Source organism: Saccostrea echinata, unplaced genomic scaffold (genome assembly GCF_033153115.1).
Source record: "Saccostrea echinata isolate AGI-Se365-2 ecotype Australia unplaced genomic scaffold, CSIRO_AGI_Sech_v1 ptg000014l, whole genome shotgun sequence".
NCBI lineage: Eukaryota > Metazoa > Mollusca > Bivalvia > Ostreida > Ostreidae > Saccostrea > Saccostrea echinata.
Genome location: NW_026889763.1, coordinates 15,413,777 through 15,434,638, shown reverse-complemented (window position 1 = coordinate 15,434,638; position 20,862 = coordinate 15,413,777). Strand labels below are relative to the sequence as shown.

Here is a 20,862-nt window from a genome sequence, read left to right as displayed (position 1 = left end):
TTGCAGTTTCTGTAACAAAGTGAAAATGTCCAGTTTTTACACAGTAAATTCATCAGGCAGCAAGTTTTCAAACCCTGTCAGAAACGGAACGTATTTCTACAGATAGACCCGGGATGGTCCAGCAAGAGAGGAAGGGCGGCCGAGTGAGAAGTGACTGTAATATATATATATATATATATATATATATATATATATATATATATATATATATATATATATATATATATATATATATATATACTCACAAGATGTGCTAAATTCTGATATGATTTGATTTATTGTAATTGATATGAGTATCTCCTTCCTCCTGAAGCTATTTTCTAAAATTAGAACAACTATATATATATATATATATATATATATATATATATATATATATATATATAATATATATATATATATATATATATATATATATATATATATATATATATATATATATATATAATATCTGCAGTCATCTTTTATCGTTTCTTTTCGGCTATGTTGTATTTTCTTTGAGTGAACAGAAAGTCTTTTGTTTTTATCTAGATAAGTCTTTTGTTTTTATCTAGATAAAAATAAAAACATTGCTATATAAAAAGCCAAAATAGATCACAAGTTCATATTCTGTATTGATTTTTTTTCATCTTTTTAGTACGGTCAACATGTAGATACACTCCAGTGAATCGCTATTGTTTTGTATAAATGATTGCCGAACATTCAATATTGATTTCCTTAATAAAAAAAGCAGCTTCTATTTAGATTTTTTTTCTAAATGTTCTTTGTGCAACATATGGTTAAACAATAAATTTCATGTCTGTATAAAAGAAATCTATTGGGTATTTGAGTGGCTATATTTAGAGGGGAGAAAAATAAATTTCGCTGTGTATATATTCATAATATTATAAACAATTATATATACATGAACCACACACACAACTGATATACATATGTTCAACAAATAGAACTGATAACTTCCGTTTCCGGTCTACAACCGGAAGTACTCAACACTAGGGGAGAAGAAAAATAAAATTCTACAAGAAATCAACAGCATATTTAAAAAAAAATCAGCGTATCGCAACAAACCACTAGGGTTAGAAACAGGAATTGCGCCAATAATTACTTGACGCCTGGTCTTAGTCAAGTCAATATGCCATAACAATCTTAGTTAGTGCATGTAAATGGTACGTACAAGATATAACTACAAGTGCTAACAATATATACTAGTATTCTTTTAAAGTCCAGTTTAACCTGTAAAATAATTATCATTTGTGATTCATTTCTAACTCTATTCTGTGAACTTTAAAACGTTCTTATTAAGGAGATTGATTGTAGCTTTTACTTTATCTTATTTCTATTTCTTTTCTTCAGAAATTTTACTTCGCTGGAAAGATGACTAATTGGATTGAAGATGCAAGTCTCCAAATTACCAAAAAAATGCAAATTATAGGTGATTTTAAGACATTGAGTTCAAAACACTTTTAAATATATCTTAAACATAAACTCCCAGCATTTAACTACATAAAGTGCGTTTAGATATACGATTATTACTGAGTTGTATAGATTCTTTCTTCCCTGTTGTGACAATACTGAAGCCGTATATAATATCGTTTGGTTGCGTTGTACATAAGTAAACAAAACAAGGGACTATCAAACCTATGATAGCGTTTTCGGGGGTTCGTTGCAAACTGTTTTGTGACCAGTATAAATCAAGGGAGAAAAGGGTAATCAATTTTAAATTGTGCACAATCTGATATCGGTATTGGTTTCGTTTACGGGGGGGGGGGGGGGGGGGGTCTCTTATTTGACATATTAAACTGATAAGAATCTACATTTTTGCCATTAGTGAAATTCTCTAGTTAATTACATGGAACAACATTTAATATGTGTAGGGATCAACATCACAGACATGGGGAAGTGACTGAATTCAAATATTTGTTTATATAGAAATATAGATGGAGAAATCATCACATTTCTATGCATGTTCCTAACCTACACCAGGTGTCGCTTTGTCATGTGAAGCAGGACACGAGGACATTCTACAGGTAACTAGCCATTCTCTGACAGTCCCACTTCCGGTTTCGAAGAGCAGACGTGACGTCACAATCTATTTATTTTCCGATATGTCTTGCTCGGCTGGAAGTCACTGTATTGGACGACATAGCGACACGAAGCCTGGGTTACGTGTTAACAGCCACTAGATTGTTGGACTTTGGGGGTGAGGTGGAGGGGGAGTAGTGCCTGGGCTCCGTCGCGTTGTTCACGGCTGAAGAGTTTGATACTTTGGAGGGGTCTGTTGCAGAACCATCCGTCACGTGAGCACTGTTGACCAAGTCTGCTATAATGAAAAAGAGATTAAAATCAAATATGCCGTTCCTGTCATTATGAAATTGTGAACATGGGTCAATAATGCCGTTTTGTCGTTACAAAGAATCCGAATCTGGATTCTGAATCTTTCTGTAGTTCTGATTCGATAGTACTTGGATTTTGTAACTGAATCTGAATTTTTGAAACCATGAATTCCTCTTAGAGGTGTTTGCTCTTAAATTTGGTATTAGATTATCCGAAAGTGAGTTCCTTGCCATTTTTTATTTGCATCCTCAAAGAAGAATGGAATAAAACGATTCCGTCAATGGAAAAACCGCACTCTAAAAGTCGATAAATATTCTATTTACATGCAACTGAGATTTATTTGTCCTGCATTTACTTAATATTATATTGCAGACTAGCGAATCTGGATTTTCAAGAGGTTTTCCTATCATTATGACATGCCGTATTGGCATATTGTTTATATATACATGCAGTACTAGTATACCAATAACCACAGGGCCGTCTGATTAAAGCCACCCTCCGCCTTCCTCCTATTGTCGTCAGAAGAAAGGGGTCGACGGTTTTAATCACACAGACCCACAGGGTCTCGTAACGGTCGTCTTCTTCTTTCTGTTTGACCACCCTACACTATAAAATATGTTTATCTTAAAGTGTATGGTCAAAAAGTTCAGTAAAGAAAGATGTTTAAAGCGTGACGAGCCTCTATTTTCCAACGAAACCTGCAGCGAACCATGAACAACGGATTAGATCTGCAAAATCTGCACTGTTATATCAACCATCTAAAAAGAGCTAAGTTGCTTTTCAAGTTTGAATATAATAGAACAAAAAAATTAAGATTCTCTTTTAGTTTTCTAGCTTGTAGATGTTATTAGTTAGTTGTGCTTTTAGGAGGTGCAAAACCATTAAGTTGTGAAGATGAGTTTCCTCAGTGTGTGATGCACGACTTCCTACTGGCATGAGCTAGAGGGTAAACCCTTAACTAGATTGGTAGAGAATAAACTGGCAAGTCAGAGGACCTGAGTTCAATCCCATGCAGAGCCCAATTCACATGAGTGTCTCTGTTACACTATTATTACTTAGAAAGTTAATCAGACTAGCCAAACATTGTCATAAGTCATAAATCCTAGCTACTAGTAAATGTGGGAACAATTATTAATTAACTTACTCTTGAGTTAGAAACTATAAAGTGCACTAGATTAATTAACTTACTCTTGAGTTATAGAAATTTAGATAGTACACTTGTTTAGTTTACGTACTCTTGACATAGAGAACTTTTAAGTACACTTGATTTATTAACTTACTCTTGATTATAGGGATTAAGATAGTACACTTGATTAGTTAACTTACTCTTGACTTAGAGAAATATACACTTGTTTAGTAAACTTACTCTTGACATAGAGAAATATACGCTTATTTAGTAAAAGTACTTTTGACTTAGAGAAATATATGCTTGATTAGTTAACTTACTCTTGACTTGGTGAAATATACTCTTGATTAGTTAACTAACTATTGACTTAGAAAAATATACACTTGTTTAGTTAACTTACTCTTGACTTAGAGAAATATATACTTGATTAGTTAATATTCTCTTGACTTGGAGAAATATACACTTGTTTAGTTAACTTACTCTTGACTTAGAGAAATATGCACTTCATAGGATTGCAACACTTGACAAAGAGAAATATAAAGTACACTTGATTAGTTAACTAACTCTTAATTTTGAAACTATAAAGAACACTAATTCATTTAACATACTCTTGACTTAGAAACTATAAATTACACTTGATTTGTTAACATACTTTTGACTTAGAGAAATGTTCAGTAAACTAGATTAATCAAACTGTTGACTTTGAGTACTATATGTATAAAGTACACTAGATAAAATAATTTTCTCTTGACTTAGAGAACTATGAAGTACACTAGATATATTAAATTACGTTTGACTTAGAAAATATAAAGCACACTTTATTTTATATACTTACTCTTGACCTAGAAACTATAAAGTAAATTAGATTAATTACTTGACTCTTGACTTAGAGAATTAGAAAGAACACTTGATTAGTTAACTTACTCTTGACTTACAAACTATAAAGTACATTAGATTAATTAACTGACTCTGGACTTAGAGAATTAGAAAGTATACCTGATAAGTTAACTTACTCTTGACTTAGAGAAATGTAAAGTACACTTGATTATTTAACCTACTCTTGACTTAGAGAACTATTCACTTAATTAGTTAACTACTCTTGACTAAGAAACTATAATGAACACTTATTTAGTTAACTTACTCTTGACTAAGAATCTTCAAAGTAACTTGATATGTTAACCTACTTTTGACTTAGAGAAATATTTTAATGTACTTTTGACTTAAATATAAAGAACATTAGAATCATTTAACTCTTGACTTAGCATACTATAATGTACACCTGATTTATTAACTTACTCTTGACTTAGAGAACTATAAATTACACTAGATTTAGTGACTCGCTTTTGAGTTGGAGAAATATAAAGTACACTTGATTAGTTAACTTACTCAGAATTTATAGAACGATATATTTTATTAGCAAACTTACTCTTGATATAGGAATTATTAAGTACACTTGATAAGTTAACTTACTCTTGATTTAGAGAAATATACATATGATTAGTTTACTTACTATTGACTTTGAGAAATATAAAGTAATTTGATTAATTAACTTATTCTTGGCTTAGAACCTATAAAGAACAATATATTAGTATAACTTACTCAACCAACTTACTTTACTAACTTACTTAACTAACTTACTTAACTAAAGTAAGACTAAGCCACATAAAATGTTGGCTTACTTTCGACTTTGAGAAATATGTTAACCTACATTTGACTTAGAGAAGTATTAACTTTACTTTTGAAGTAGAGATATGTAAACTAGATTAATTAAACTCTTGACTTAGAGTACTTTAAAGTACACTTAATCAATCAACTTACTCTTGACTTAGAGAACTATAAAGTACACTAGATTAATTAACTTTCTTATAAAGTGCACCTGATTAGTCTTGACTTAGGGACCTATTTGGTATACTTGATAAGAAAACTTACTCTCAACTACTTGACATAGAGAAATTCAAAGTACTCTTGTTTAGTGAAGTTACTCTTGACTTACAGAAATATACACTTGGTAAGATAACTTACTCTTGACTTACAGAATTATAAAGAACATTAGATTTGATAACTTATTCTTGACTTAGAGATCTATAAAGTATGCTTGATTAGTTAACTTACTCTTGACTTAGAGATCTCTAAAATATGCCTGATAACTAACTCTTGACTTAGAGAAATATACACTTAATTAGTTAACTTACTCTTGACTTAGAGATATAGACTCTACATAAGTTAACTTATTCCTGACTTAGAGAGCTATATGCTTGATTAAATAACTTACTCTTGACTTAGAGAACTCTAGAGTACACTTGATTATTTAACTTACTCTTCTCTTGGTTTTGGGGTGATCCTGTGGTGGTGGTGGTACTGGTGACAGAATTGGTGTTGATCCCAAGGTTGACAGAAGTTGGGGTCACAGTTTTACTAGTTCCAACAGGTGTGCTGTTGAGATTGGCGTTTGGCGCCATAATCAAACTCGTGATTCCCGTGGCATCTACGAAAGAGAAACACAATTAGATACATTTACATAAAAGGCTAATCTCTTATACACAGTGTGTGTGAAGTTAGTCTCAAGGTAACAAGTCCACTGCAGTTTATTGTCGTTAAAATCTTTTCTCAATTTTCGACATTTACTTTAACGGAGTACTGACTTCAAGTTAGAAACAAACAAAAAAGCAGTAATTCAAAGTATTCTGTAATCGTAGCTCATATGCATATAATATTAAAACAAAACTTTTTCATAAAGTCCTAAGGGTGTTTTGTGAATAGCTGCATAACAACACTACTCTGTTCGTTAATAAAATCTGTGGTTTGATTGTATGCTTGTAGTTATGCATTCCACTTTTACATCAAACAGTTGCAAAGGGTAAATCATCTTTCGACCTTCGATCAATTCCAGATGATAATAATTCGAACACTCTCGGTTTGCACACCAATTAAACTGGCCCTTAGGCTAGAAGAACTTTTAAAGAATATTATATATTTGCAGTTCCTTGAAATTTTCACTTTAATCTGTTTTGTTTAATTTCATTAAATTCTACAATTATTCATGTAGTATATTCACGCTTGAATATATATAGAGAGAGGGGAAAACACTGGGTATAATGATACAGTGGGTATTGTGAATGTGTCCTCGTCTTCTGCAGTCTGCGTGTTTATATACAGTAACCATTATTTACTAGCACTCACTTCGCAGAAATCGAACATTCCAATCTCAGTAACATTAACGACAGCATGCAACTCCATCATGGACGATGATATCGATTTTAAGGAAACATAAAGTTAGAACTACGCTTAAAAAGGAGTAGATCTACAACCAAAATGCTGTAAGCGACACTGAATGCAAGCCGTGCTTCACAACACGCAAAAGCTCCTTGTTTCTGTAAACCAGTTGTAAGTAGCGGAAATTATTTCCATGGTTTTGTTCGTGATTTGAGATCACATAATATAATAACATTTACAGAAATCAATAAAAAGATGGGAAAAAATTCTGAACTAGTTTAACTAGTAAATATGGTCCTCTGAATTCGTGTAAGAAAGAAAAAAATTAGAAGAATTTCAAACAGAACAATGACGACATAAAGCCACAAAATGTCCTCAGAATACAAACCAGTTGGCTTAATTTCGGTAACTTTTAAAGGGGTTCCGGGGTTAGAACTTATTTCCACTAGCCGCGGAGGACTCTTGTCGACCACATTGGATTGGGGTCGGGATCGAGGTACCGTATTATCCTCTTTATCGGTGTGATTTATCATCAACATCGGGATCGATTCCTCTCCAGCCCGGCCTACAGAAGCAACACAAAATGCACATATTAGCAGACAAACAACATGCGATTAGTACAAAACCGGCAAAAATAAACAATGTCTACCATCTTCTACATCAAGGTGTTAGCAAGTACAGAGTCACAGTCTACCATGGAAACAGTTTTTTAATAACCAATGGATAATTTCCCTCCTCGCAAGGAGTTAATTAACTGTAAAGGCCGCTTTGCGTACCTTCTCTTGATAAATCAGCTCAACCCCAGTAAAGCCCTTTTATAAGATATAATGATGAGAATTACTGCAGTAGTTAATATTCTACCAAGATTTATAAAAACGTAAGCGGAACATTTAGAATGTAGTATTTACATAGAGTGCTATTTTCGTAATCTACCGCCATCTTGCACTGCTCTGTTTAATTAAAAAGAACACTGAGATTCATAAAATGACTAAGCTAAATTAAAGATAGACTACCCGTTATACATATGAATGAAGAACTACTGCAAAATGCTTCTTGCCTTTCTAAATAAATGATGCTTAATAGCATAACATTAATGTTGTGTGTTAAAGATGTAAGATTTAAATAAGTTCTGATAATTTTCTAATGTTAGTAATTAATTTGCTTAGTGGAATATACTGAGCGGCTGGTGATATTAGTACAGAATATATGCTTGTATAACTATTATAGAAATTGGATACTTGGTGCTGTTAATCATATAGCGTGACATGCATTAAAGGAATAATTATCCACTTATATATCAGTAACAAAATAAGTTTGCCCAAAATTCAGTGTGAGTTTTATATAATACTATATATATATATATATATACAGTGTGACAAGTGGTTATTGTAGACTCCTGTAGTATTGACCCAAAAATGTGAGTAAATAAAAAGCTTGAGAACTCAAAATGGAGCCACTTCCATTCTAGTAAATCCAACATGGAATAAACCAGATTAAGTAAACAGTAGAGAGTTAGAGTGGAAACTAATGGTGAAAGGGCAGACGATAGCAAGTCTTTAGTTACTACACAAATACTCCAGATAAACCCCACTGATTGCCTCCTGGGAGCCGTTATTGTGATTTCCAAGGAAAAATGGTAAGCATTTCCAATCAATTTCCGAGGCATGTTTTTAACAATGTCAAAACAATGCAAACCGATAGCGAAAAAAACTTTGGGTTTGTTTGCGCATTTGTAGAAATAAGAAATCACGGGCAGAGATCTTGCTATCGCCTATCATAATTATCTTTCAACAGATTTTCCTGACTTGCATAGCAATCAAGAAAACTTCTTTATCTCACGGCAAAATCATGGCATACTATACCTAGATAATACCCGTAGGGATATGCTGCGGATGAGAAAGAACGGGACACATTAGCAAACTACAACAAACACTAATGCTCAATGCACGCAACTCTAAAGTTGTCAATATATTAACTTCTATATCATTGTCTTAAGTATTTACTTGTTATGGATTAATCTCTGTTAGTACTATAGTTCTACCTCCTAAACGTTACACTAGACATACAATTTATAATTATAAAAAAAGCATATTCATTTACGAGGTAGCTTTTCTTTTAATCTAGACATTGATTGGTGTTTATGGTGATTATATACAGATGAATATTTCTAATCTATAGTGTGTTAGTAAGCATGCAATGTGAAGTTGGTCGGAGGTGACCATGTGATCCATGCAATACTGGCTCGAAGCGCCACCTGGTGAAGAAAGCCCTGAAAAATTTTAATTACAATCCTGCTAATTAAGAAACTGCGTAACGCTTAAATCGATGTAAAAAAATTAAAAAGACTTTTACACTGTTGATGTAAGTATTCCATTCCTTTAACTTTCACTATTATCATACATTATATAACAGTTCAGATTTGAATTTGTTTTGAAAGAGGCTCTAATTACTAATGAAAAATGTGTTTTTGACTTTGAATCTGATCATGTAAAAATGTACACACTGAGTTTATCTCGTTTATTTTCAACAAAGGGATATCTGCCATTTCCCCAGGAACAATGTTCTCAGTGTTGTTTACCTTACTTACATTTGAAAAATACATGCAAAAACGTGGCTTTATTTTGATTGAATATAGTGTTAAGCATCTTATACTTTTATCATTATGATGTATAACAAATTGTGCAAAACACTGTAGATCGCGATTCTTACATCTAAGGGCAGATCATTCTAACTGCATAAAACTACTATGGGATTGGAACTCTTAAGTGTGCAGTGTTTAGAGTCTCCTGCGTTCACTTCTTTATATATTAGCACATTTTGAAGATAACCGCCTTTGTAGAAGTCTAACCGCTCTATCTATATTGATTTTATGTCTGGCCAGACAGTCATGCTAAGTAAATATTGTACATGGTAAATCAGCGAATTCTGTAGATCACATGGAATGTTTTCTGACGTATATAAAATAATTAAAATTGCTCCGAGAAAAGAAAAGAAGTAATCGAGATATAGATAAAGTTGTAAGAGGCAAGTCTCCAGGATCAGAAATTTAATTGTGCTCCTACAAAAAGTACATGCTAAACTCGAACCCAATTCAAGTTCAAATCAACTAACAAAACAGTGTTTAGATGAGATTTAGCATTGAGAAAACACACCATGAAAGGTCAGATGGAGGTAACCGCTTGATATAAATAGCTGCGTTATGAAGTGGCAAGCATTGCTTTATTGCCTCTTTGGGGTGGTTATAACTTGGAGCAATTATATTTTTTATAGATTAATACGAATCGCAGGTTGTCTCGTTACTGTTCGATGATTCCTGCTATCATTTGGTGGCTGTAACACGTTCGATCATTGCCAAAATCATCACCTATAACACAAAGCTCTTGAAGAGACGAACGCGTGATTCTAAATATACGTTCTACAGAAATGTGCTTACTATGATGTCCCAGCTGACAAATACATTCTGCAGTTGAGTCAGCAACAAAGCAAATTCTTTCATTTTTAGATACTGTTAATTTTTCATGCGCTAATAATAAAGAGAAATAAATGTTGAAATATACTTTAAACGTTCATTTAGTTACATGTAGTACTAGACCTAGCCTTATTTATCTTATTTACTTAAGATATTGACCCAATCAGTAGCCGAACAAGTGCATGTGGTTTTGTTTTAAATTAAAACGGCTTAGTTTCTGAAAATGTGTTCCGTTTTCTTTGATGATTTTTTTCGTGACAACATGCACAGGACAGTACCTCGTAAACCAGTCCATGAATATAATTACTGGACCATTGTACTATAAATATTTATAGCATTTCTTGTGTATAGTGTAAATTCAATTTACACAGAACATGTGCATAAGATATGTACGTCATGAGCATTATAAACACAGTCTGATTACCATCCGTCAACAATGTGACTTCAATGTGCGAGTTGAAGTCTTTGATTCAGTGCTCACCCAAGTCTTAATGAGACAAGTCTTATAATATTTACTTAAGTTTCCCCTTGGAGGCAACATTGCTAGTGTTCATTGTATTGGCACGAAGTCGGGGCGTTTCTTTCCGAATTTTGAAAAAGCATTGTTAAATTGTACCAGTCAGCTAACATTACAAAGGACCAACCAGATCCTGTTCATGGTCAATTTCTTTCGGAGGTTATTAGAAATATCAAAAATTAAAATGTTGATATTCATGTGTGCTGTGGCAGCAAGGGTAAATCAAAGAAACGGCCAATAATCTCATAGTGAATCAAATAATGTAACGTTACCACAAAAACATACCCAAGTAATCAATGACATTTTTCAGTGGATATACAGTCCCTGAAACGTTCTACTTTCCCACTTGAACGGTGAGCGAACGGTGAACGAACGGTGAACGAACGCTGAACGAACGCAGAGCGAACGGTGAGTGAACGATGTGTGAACGCTGAACGCAACTTGGTGAACGATGTGTGAACGCTGAACGGTGAGCGAACGCAGAACGCGAACGGAGCGCAAACGCGAGCGCAAAGTGAACGGTGAACGAACGGTGAACGCAAGATGAACGATTTATTCGGAATGCCTCTGATCTTTTCCTTGCATTGCAACTATTCTATTGTATTCTAATACCTTGTGCTAAAAAAATAAATAAATAATAAATAAATAAACGAATCAATGAAAATTGTCCAAAAAGACGATACATGCACATTAAGTAAAATTAATTTAAGTTTCTTACAATATTTTCTGCACATATGTACGATGTTTAAATTCAACTTTTTAATAACACGATTTAATAACACGATTTTTATCGCTGTAAAACATTGTGATTGTTACCGAACGCTGTAGCATAACAGATGAAATTAATCTAGTTGTAAAATAAAAAATAATGTTTATTCTTATTTGATATATAAAATCATTACAAATAATGTGGATTTTAGAAGAGAAAACTACGGACTTATAGAATGAATTGCAACGGTTGTAACAACCATACAAGGAGATTCCGTTTAACATAATAAGATAAAAAAAATTTACAAAGGTATGTGGACCTATTACATAAATACACTCGTATTTTAAAATTTAATGCAATAATATATTTATGTGTCGTCTTATTTTTTATGATGATTTATTGAGCAGACTTCTACATGTATCTGTAGACATGTCATGATTATACTAGGACAAGATGATACAAAGAGGCAATTAATCATATTATTTGTTTTATATTAAATTTCCATAACTTGATATTTAAGTAATATGCTGTCATAGTTTTTATTAAACAGACAAATGAGAGAGAGAGAGAGAGAGAGAGAGAGAGAAAGAGAGAGAGAGATTCGGTTTTAGCCCCCCCCCCACCCCTTCCTCAAATGTTTGTACCTATATCAAACAAAAATTCTAATTTTTTTTTAATAAATATATCAGGCAGTGAAAGTAACCATTTTTAAATCAACAAATCCATTTGTTTTACAGTCATAATCAGTTTTTATTGTCCTGCTTCAAGTTCACACGAAGTCCACGTGCTTGACCTGTCAATCAAAATCATTCGACACTGTGCAGGTGTGAAAGTCTCGTCACATCGAAGGCAAAGTGTTAGTATTTCCAAGAAGTTTTAACATTTTTTCTTATCATTTCTAGATCTGATTCCAACATTTCTAATAAATAAATAAATGAATAAATTACACTGGGAATAAACACTTGGAATGATTAAGCCGCTTGAATTTGAAACATACTCCCTGCCAATTTAAAATATCACTGCCGGCACATGTATTTTGAACTACTATTGTCTAATTACTCTGTTTAGATGCATGTTTGTTTTGAGACTGAAATTTTTGTGCTACAAAACACATTAACTTCTTTTTAAATGTTAATTAAAATGTACTTGAAATACTAACTAAGTAACCGATTTAGGGGAAAAGGGGGGGGGGCTCTTAATAATATCGAATGACAAACATGTAAAGTTACGGTGAAAAATATCATTACTGGAGAATCACCTTGGTTATATAAATGATAATCATGTTATAAAGGCGTTTCTCTCTATCTAATTAAAGACTTTATATATGTAAAGTAGAAAAAAATTCTTTAATGTATTACATTTTAAACAAATATTTTTTTTAAACCACACTATCAATTTAATTCGCTCTAAAGATATTTAATTAACTGGATATCCGCAGTACTGTTTATCATTCTCAGAACAAGTTCTAACATGCATTTCTGTATTATTTGAAAAAAAAGATATGATAGAAATAAATACTTTCGTATTTTTGCTGCAGTTGGTAAATTGACTTCGATTATTATCTATCCATTAACGATTTGTCGTCTTTAACATAACAACAAAATGTTGCAGTGCTTGAAGTAGCAGTATTTTGCAAAAAAAATTTAATTTTTCAGCATCGTTCTACATAGGTACATACATGTACTTACAACAACATTTATTTTCCGGATAAATTTTATTAAAAAAAAAATAATTAATAATCTAACAGCTAAGTTAGAATAATAAAAATAAATATTGTAGATAATTTTTTTTCCATAAAATAATGATTCTTTAAACACGGTAGGTTATTTATTAAATTCAAAACCTGTAAATCCTTACTTAAAAAAAGATAAGTCCTTTCACTTCGGAGTTCCGAATGACACTGAAGACTGAACGATAAGTGAACGCTGAACGCAAGGTGAACGCAAAGTGAACGAACGAAGAGCGAACGGTGAACGCTTTGTGAACGCTGAACGCGAGCGCACGGTGAACGCTGAACGCAAAACTGTGAACGGAGAGCGAACGGTGAACGCACGGTGAACGAACGGTGAACGCACGCTGAACGAACGGTGAACGAACGGTGAGCGAACGGAAAAATGGGAAAGTAGAACGTTTCAGGGACTGTAATTAATCATGGATAATTGATAGCAATATCGGTTTGTCACGCATGCATATATTTAACAATATTTGTAATTTGTCAATACACTGTCTTTTCTGTCGGTTTATGAGAATAAATACATTGTCAGTGTCATGTATTACTGTATGAGTAAAGAGAAAGGGGGTCTTATCAATTTGTATACATTTCTTGCAGCACTTTCTAGATTTAAACTACTTCCGTTAAAACTTAAAGCAGAGATTTACAGAGATGACTCCAGAAAATAGCGTGAGACACGTTTACAAAGCACATTCAAATTGTTAGTCTGATGTATAAACATGTTAGTAAAGAGACGCACAGGAAGTTACCTATAGTATTATCTACAGAAGCGCATGCGCCACACATAAAATACAGAATGTTTCCGGTAACTTACTACGGAAGGGCATCAGTTGCTGTATACAACCTTGGTCTTTTCGATAAAAATAAGAGGGTTTAGAAACAATCAGTTAAAGCAATCAGATTTTTAAAATATCTGTAACTTTGTGGCACAGTGATGTAAAACTGCATTTTATAATAAAATGGATATCTTGAAGACTTTTTTCTTAACTTGAAAAAAAAAATGTGCTGAAAAAATCTCATTGTTCTTAGTACAAACGTGAATCTAAACTAATGATAGTGCCACTCACTCCGCTAGTTTACAAACTGACAAAAGTAAAACAGATATACGTCCTTGACTATGCTACTCTATAATTGCAATTATATATGTAAAGAAATATTTATTACACATGACAAGTTTGTTAAGAGAACAAGAATTGTTAGCATGATAAAAAAAATAATCCGTATCGGACTGGAATTATAATTGTCATATTTGAGATTTTATAAGATTTTTTTTCATCTTCATATATCTTACCTCTAAGATGAAAAAAAACATGCACGGTCAAAAGTAAAAAATCCTATACTACTCTCAACGAACAATTAAAATGCTGCAAAAGCGATCGAACCGACAAGAAAATCACATTGGAAGGATTTAAAAAAGGACGTCGATGAAACATTCTGCAAATACTCACCCATTCTGTTAATTTTGTGGTCTGGCTGTCCTACGGGTGGATGTTTTATCGCATTCCTGTGTCTGTTGATAGGAGGGGGCCCTCCTCCAGGCCCCATGCCCTTTGGACCCTTAGGTCTGGGCAGCTCCACTGGCAGAACTCGCCGCCTTTTCTTCGGTAGTTTGGATCGCGCCTGTGTATGGGAATAGAACAGTGCAAAGTTGCTCACGATAACTGGTACCGGAAGTGCAATGGTTAGTACACCTAACAACGCACAGAGAGCACCAACAAACATTCCCACGTATGTTTTCGGTGTCATATCTCCATAGCCTACTGTTGTCATAGTAACTATTGCCCACCACAGTCCGACCGGAATCGAAGTAAAATCATTTTCCGGGTTATACTGAATTCGTTCCGCATAAAATATCAAAGCGGCAAAAATCACAATACCTAACACTAGAAAAAACACCAGTAGAACAAGTTCCTTCGCACTTGCTTTGAAGGTATGTATAAGAATTTTCAGCCCTGCAGAATGGCGGGTGAGTTTGCACAGTCGCATAATACGGATTATACTAAAAAACTCCAGTATATCATTTTCTTGTTTCAGCTTTGTCAACATAAAATCCAAATAGAATGAAAGTGTGGCAATTATGTCGATAATGTTCACCGGTGCTTTCAGAAAATCTAATTTATTTGGTGCAACTATCAAACGAATTATTATTTCAAATGTAAACCAAGCATTGCTTGCACACTCAATATAGAAAAAAGCCTGGTGAGGTTCTGTTTTCTTTTTCTCTAACCGCCATGACATTCCCCCGTCGGAAGTGTTTGAAGTAGTATTTCTGAGCACAGGGACTCTCATCTCAGGGTGAGTTTTCAAACAGAAGGAGAGAATAGAAACCACGATGAAAAATACTGATACAACGGCTATAACCTGGAAAACGAAGAATCAATTAATCTATGTCTGGCGCCATAGAAAATTGTAAAAACTGTAAAATTGAATAATTACTTATACAAGTATTACTTTATACAAGTCATATATATCTGGCATAATCTGAATTGCAAGGCTTATATCTCATGACTAGATAGCCACAACTAGAAAGTGCAAACTTGTACTGATTAATCAAATGTAATCAAATACAAAGAGTAAAAAACATTTCTAATCTGAGCAAGTTTTAAATATATATAATCATCACAATCAGAATCTATTATAAGGAAGAAAAAAGAAAACACAAAATTAAGTTCCTCATTTTGAAAACTTATTTGCTCAGACTATATGTTTATCATCATAAAAAATAAGTCTCCAATAACTGCATCTTTAATTTTCTAGCGTTTCAGTCCATTCGTCTACAGCTAGAAAATAACAACATGGATGTAATATATTATTTGTTTTTAATTAAAACTAGCTTAGGGAAAAGATCTACATGATTTTCATTTTTTATAAACGTTTTACTTATTACATTACAGGCCCGTAGGAAGCAATTTCACTTTGAGGGGGCACAATCATACATTTTCAACATTTTCAGTTGAGGGGGCACTATCGACTCCAAAATTCCTTGACAAGCAAAAAAAAAAAAAAAAAAAAAAAAAAGTCATCAGACGTTATTAATGAGGGGGCACAAGCATGTAGTAGCTATGTTTTCTATAGTATTTTATATATCGGCAAAATTATTGGGGGGGGGGGGGCACGGCCCCCCGTGCCCCCCCCCCCCGGTTCCTACGGCCATGCATTAATTGTGTACTGTCTTAATATATGAACACCTGTTAAATTTCTAGAGTTATAACGTTATCATTAAGAAGACAGACTACTGACAAAACTCCCTCCTCCCTCCCCTGATGAATAAGACATCTCATCGAGTACAACGAGATTGCTCACACGTGGAGGAATGTCTTTGTTGTTTAAAACAGACAGCTCAACTGGTTGACAATTGTTCTATGTTTGGCCCACGATGTGTAATCAGTGTGCACCACTTGTGTGGTTTCTTTTACATTTATCTGTGTTATTGTTCCTCGAGAATATCTATAACTCAGAGATTAACAACTGTTATCCTGTGGCTTTTGTATTCGAGATGCCAGTACTGTGGTTCCGCGTTTTCTTTAAGATTCAACTTCTAGTTTGCCAGATAACTGTGTAACAAACAAATAAATGGGTGGCGAAAAGACACCACAAATATTTCTCCACAGCTGCACCTTCTAAGATTAATTCAACAAGTCATTTTACATGTTTTAGGGTCCTTCTCCATGAAATGAGAATGCCATTCTTAATTAATCTTTCACTTCAAAAATGCAGACTACTAGTCGTTGACAACCAATAGAAAACAACATTTTTTCTAAGATGAACAATTAGAAAATGATATAAATATAGTTCATTTAATTAATTATTATTTTTTATAGTTTAATTCATGTGTGGTGTTTACAGTTTTCTCATATTTATTGTGGATATTCCGGAAGAAGACAATTCCCATTTCGTAACCTAGGTACGCTTATAAATGCTACATCCAAGATAGTTTGGCGAAATCTTGCTGGGTTTTCAATTCTACTGATTGTGTGTCTGACAATGGCAGATGATTGATGTTAACGGTCTATGACTGTCATGGAGGCACAATTTAGCTTCAAAGTCTGATTATTTACACAGAAGCATTTTTTCTGCCAAAGGTTCTGACTTCTGGTAAAAATATCATTCCATAAACAAACTGGCAAAATGAACGATTTCCAGAGTCTGTGAAAGAATAGTTAGCTTTAACCGTCAGTTTTATGTTTTACCCTTGGGTAATTGATGAACTTTTATGCTTACATTGAATGGACTTTACACGCATAAGACTGAAAATAAAAATCGGCAGACTTGAAAGACAATAGTCCCGCAGATACTAACTTTGGCCAAAGATCAGTCGTTCATGGTCGGGTCCTAGATGCCAGATCAATGTTTTCAAATTAAATAAGGATTTTGCAATAAAATCCAAAATATGCAGGCATTTCATTCGAAGAATTAAATATTTTGGGGAAAATCAGCTTTGTCGAGTAAATTCATATCATCAAATCGCTGTGTTATACAGATATAGGTATTTGGTATAATACTTTCAACATTAAGCAACATAAAATTAGTGTATTTTACTTTAATCTTCAAAGATGAATTCTGAGTCAGAAGCAATTGATATCAAACTTGATAATGCATTTGATTTGCTTAAAAAACAATACACTTTTAATGTAATTAAATTAATATAAATAATATAAATACATTTACAAGCAGATTAATTCAAAAACTTGTAATGTTAATCCTAGTTAATTAGGCTATTCCTTATAATTGACCGACTTAAGTAAGTACACTTGAGAGTCATTCACCAATCAGCTAAAATCACGTCTGTCAGAGTCAATCAGTTTGTGCAAAGAAGGTGTGAGTAAAAATAACCATAAAATGTTTTCACTGATTCTAAAGAGCAAGGATTGGCTCCATTATTTACCCGCTGAAAGAAAGAAACGATTCAACATCCTCTGTCAATTTACGCGTACTAATGGAAGAAATTAATTTTCTGCTCCCAAAATATAGAATGATAAGTTAGAGTTACTTTTATTTTGATTTAAAGCTTTGATTAGAGTGATGAGAATTTTTTGTTTTTAGTTTTACTGATTGAAACGATGTCTTCACGAAAGCTTAAAACCTTTAAAAAATAAAAACACAAATGAATACTTGCTTACGTGTTAAATTACTTAATTTAAAAAAGTCAAAGAATTGTATTATTATTATCTGCATTGTTTACTCCATCTATTAAAGATATCGCCTTACCTTGGCAGCATTGGAGGAATAGGGTTCGTCAAACAGGGCCCAGATCTTGGGCTGGATCCTTTGCCAGCAGTTTAACTCCCCCGCCCTATATTCCTCCTCCCAGCCGAATTTCTTCATGATATCCTCCTCCGTGGGTTTGTCCGTGTCCAGGTCCAGTCGGTCCAGAATCGCCAACACGTCCTGCGTGTCCCTGTGCTGGGTGTACGTCATCCAACAACACGGCTCCACTTGGTTGGAGTCCAAACCCCAGAACTCTAGCTCTTCTTCAAAAAGTGGACCACAGACATCCGTGGGGTAGTGGAGTTTCCCGGTCCTGTAGTAATTGAGAATTTGTGCGAACACCCCAGGGTGGCGATCAAAGAAATATTCATTTAATATAGGGTCGTAGTTAGCCAAAGCCTCCGTGAGACGGGAGAGACGCGTGGCGGGGATCTTCTTCAGAGTAGCCTTATAAGTCTCGTGGCGGATCCCGCCAACGTTTAGTATGACCCGATTATCATCAATCGTTGTCATTGTTTAAAAACGTTTAAAAATTGACGTTAAAATATATACTCCAGGAATTTACAGAATAAAATAACAACCAGAACCGTGTCACTTTCACATCACAACAATGACTGTTTCTTTCTTTTACCCATGCTCCAGAGAGGGGTGAAGAGCCAGCCTGCAAGACAAATTAATGCAATCAACTCACTTGTCAATATTTTATAAAGCTTCCAAACTTAATTTTCTACAGTTATGAAAATAAGATTATGTCATAAATAGAATTACATAAACACACTGTTCAGATATGCTTATTCATGTTCTGAAAAAATGTTAAGTCCATTAAACCTTTTGCATAATTAACGTCAACGTCGACGAAGCTGATTTACGTTGATTTGGTCAGAATTCAGCAATAGTAAAAGTAATTTCTCACAAAATCAAAATAGAGTATTGAACATCAGTTAAGAATATGTAATTCAAAACTGAGAAATTTATTGCAATAATGACTCCTTTCTAAGAGACTTAAACAGAGCATTTTGCTACCACAGTAATATACATGTACTGCAGTAATACAGCATTAAACATCAGAAAAGACTCGTTACAACTAAATTTAAACAAAACATTCAGCAACCTTGATAGTATGTTCTATTGTTAAAATGATTAAGTCCTACGGACCCGGTTGTGAGGGCCTGTCCCGAGACAGATTATTCTAACTAGCAGCAACCGTAACAAGTGTCCTTACCACAAACTTTTGGAAGAAGATTCTATTGTAATAACGCAATAAATTCTTCAACATTGTGCATACGTCATAATATACTTTTAATAAAAGTTTGCAATCGTTTTGGTTTTTTAATTACACGTAACTGAGGATATGGTCCTTTTCCTGCTATTTTCGAAAAGTGGCTTGTAAGGAGATAAAATTACTCCCTTCGGGGCATTTTATTTTTTGAATACTCATAATACTTAGTGTCGCGATTATTTAGAGTTATCTAACTTACTGCCGCTCCTTTGCATACAGAAAAAAAATGTGAATTTATTATTAGAAGAGTCGGCTTAGTGAAAAATATCCTCAAAAATGTAACACAAGAGAACTAGCATCTCCAAAATTTCATCAGCGTGGTGCACCGAACATTTAGCAAATATTGCACCAGGACCTCTTTTTTGTATGTCCTTTAAAAATTTACAGTGAGCGATCTCATAGCGTATTCAATAATGCATTACGTAAAGGAGAAAGGCCTCAAACTGTCCATTCTGTTAGAGAAAGAACTAATCGAGGGCCGTAGGCCCGAGATTAGTTCTTTCTCTCACAGAATGGACAGTTTGAGGCCTTTCTCCTACTTAAAACATGATTTCCTTTGTTCTGAAAATGAAATAAAACAAATTACAAAACTGGTAGCAGATATGACAGGTAGCACACACACAATGACAAATTCATTGTTTACAGAATGGACAGTCATAGGTAAGCTAGGGATGTAGAGCAATTTGTTGAATAGCCATTGTGTTTCGGGCAGATGCAAATAACAAAAGGTCTTTGTCTTAAGAATGGACAGATACAGGTGGATTTTGGGGGATACTAGTATTTATACAAGTATGCCATGCTTCAAAATCAGTTTATAGCTTGCGTTGTAAAGGCATACATGTCTTCCTCTGATGGAGAGAGTATATGACAGAATCAAAATCTAATAAACCAAAATATGCTTAAAATTGGTGATATTTGGATCTGGAAACATGCAGAAGAGTAAAAGTAAAAGAAATATTAGCCAAACTTTGACCCAAAAGTGAACTTCTCCAACAGATACAGATCAAATTTGAATCAAACCTGGAAATGTTTTATTTGAATTCTATTTTTGAGGATATATTAACTGCAGCAGTGTACTGGTGATATGCATATTGTGTTCTGAATGTTGGGTAGCCATGAGCCAATCTTCGACCTGAAAATGTTTTACAAATCAAATCTGGAGATGTTTCATTTTTAATTATTTTCTACGGAAATATTAACTGCAGCAGTGAAGTGTTCATGGAGCAAACTGTTTTCTGGGTGGAGGATTTAATATTAGACGTATTTCAATCTTAA

At 33.7% G+C, this 20,862-nt stretch overlaps 1 protein-coding gene across 7 annotated transcripts in view; it reads right to left on the bottom strand.

Annotated features, from left to right (window-relative positions):
• Positions 1–869: 869 nt before the first annotated feature.
• Positions 870–20,862, bottom strand: part of LOC133186816 (potassium voltage-gated channel protein Shaw-like) — a 33,894-nt gene continuing 13,901 nt past the window's right edge. For 2 of the 7 annotated variants that reach the window (XM_061322152.1, XM_061322151.1), the window contains exons 2-7: positions 18,309–18,969; positions 14,549–15,461; positions 13,915–13,950; positions 7,062–7,238; positions 5,778–5,945; positions 870–2,320 (exon numbers count right to left, since the gene is read on the bottom strand). In XM_061322152.1, the coding sequence (XP_061178136.1) occupies positions 2,163–2,320; positions 5,778–5,945; positions 7,062–7,238; positions 13,915–13,950; positions 14,549–15,461; positions 18,309–18,821 (1,965 nt within the window). In that variant the 5' untranslated portion in view covers positions 18,822–18,969 and the 3' untranslated portion in view covers positions 870–2,162. Of the gene's footprint in view, positions 2,321–5,777; positions 5,946–7,061; positions 7,239–8,535; positions 8,560–13,914; positions 13,951–14,548; positions 15,462–18,308; positions 18,970–20,862 lie in introns of all 7 variants that reach the window. The other 5 variants (XM_061322154.1, XM_061322155.1, XM_061322156.1 and 2 more) reach the window with 5 other exon arrangements.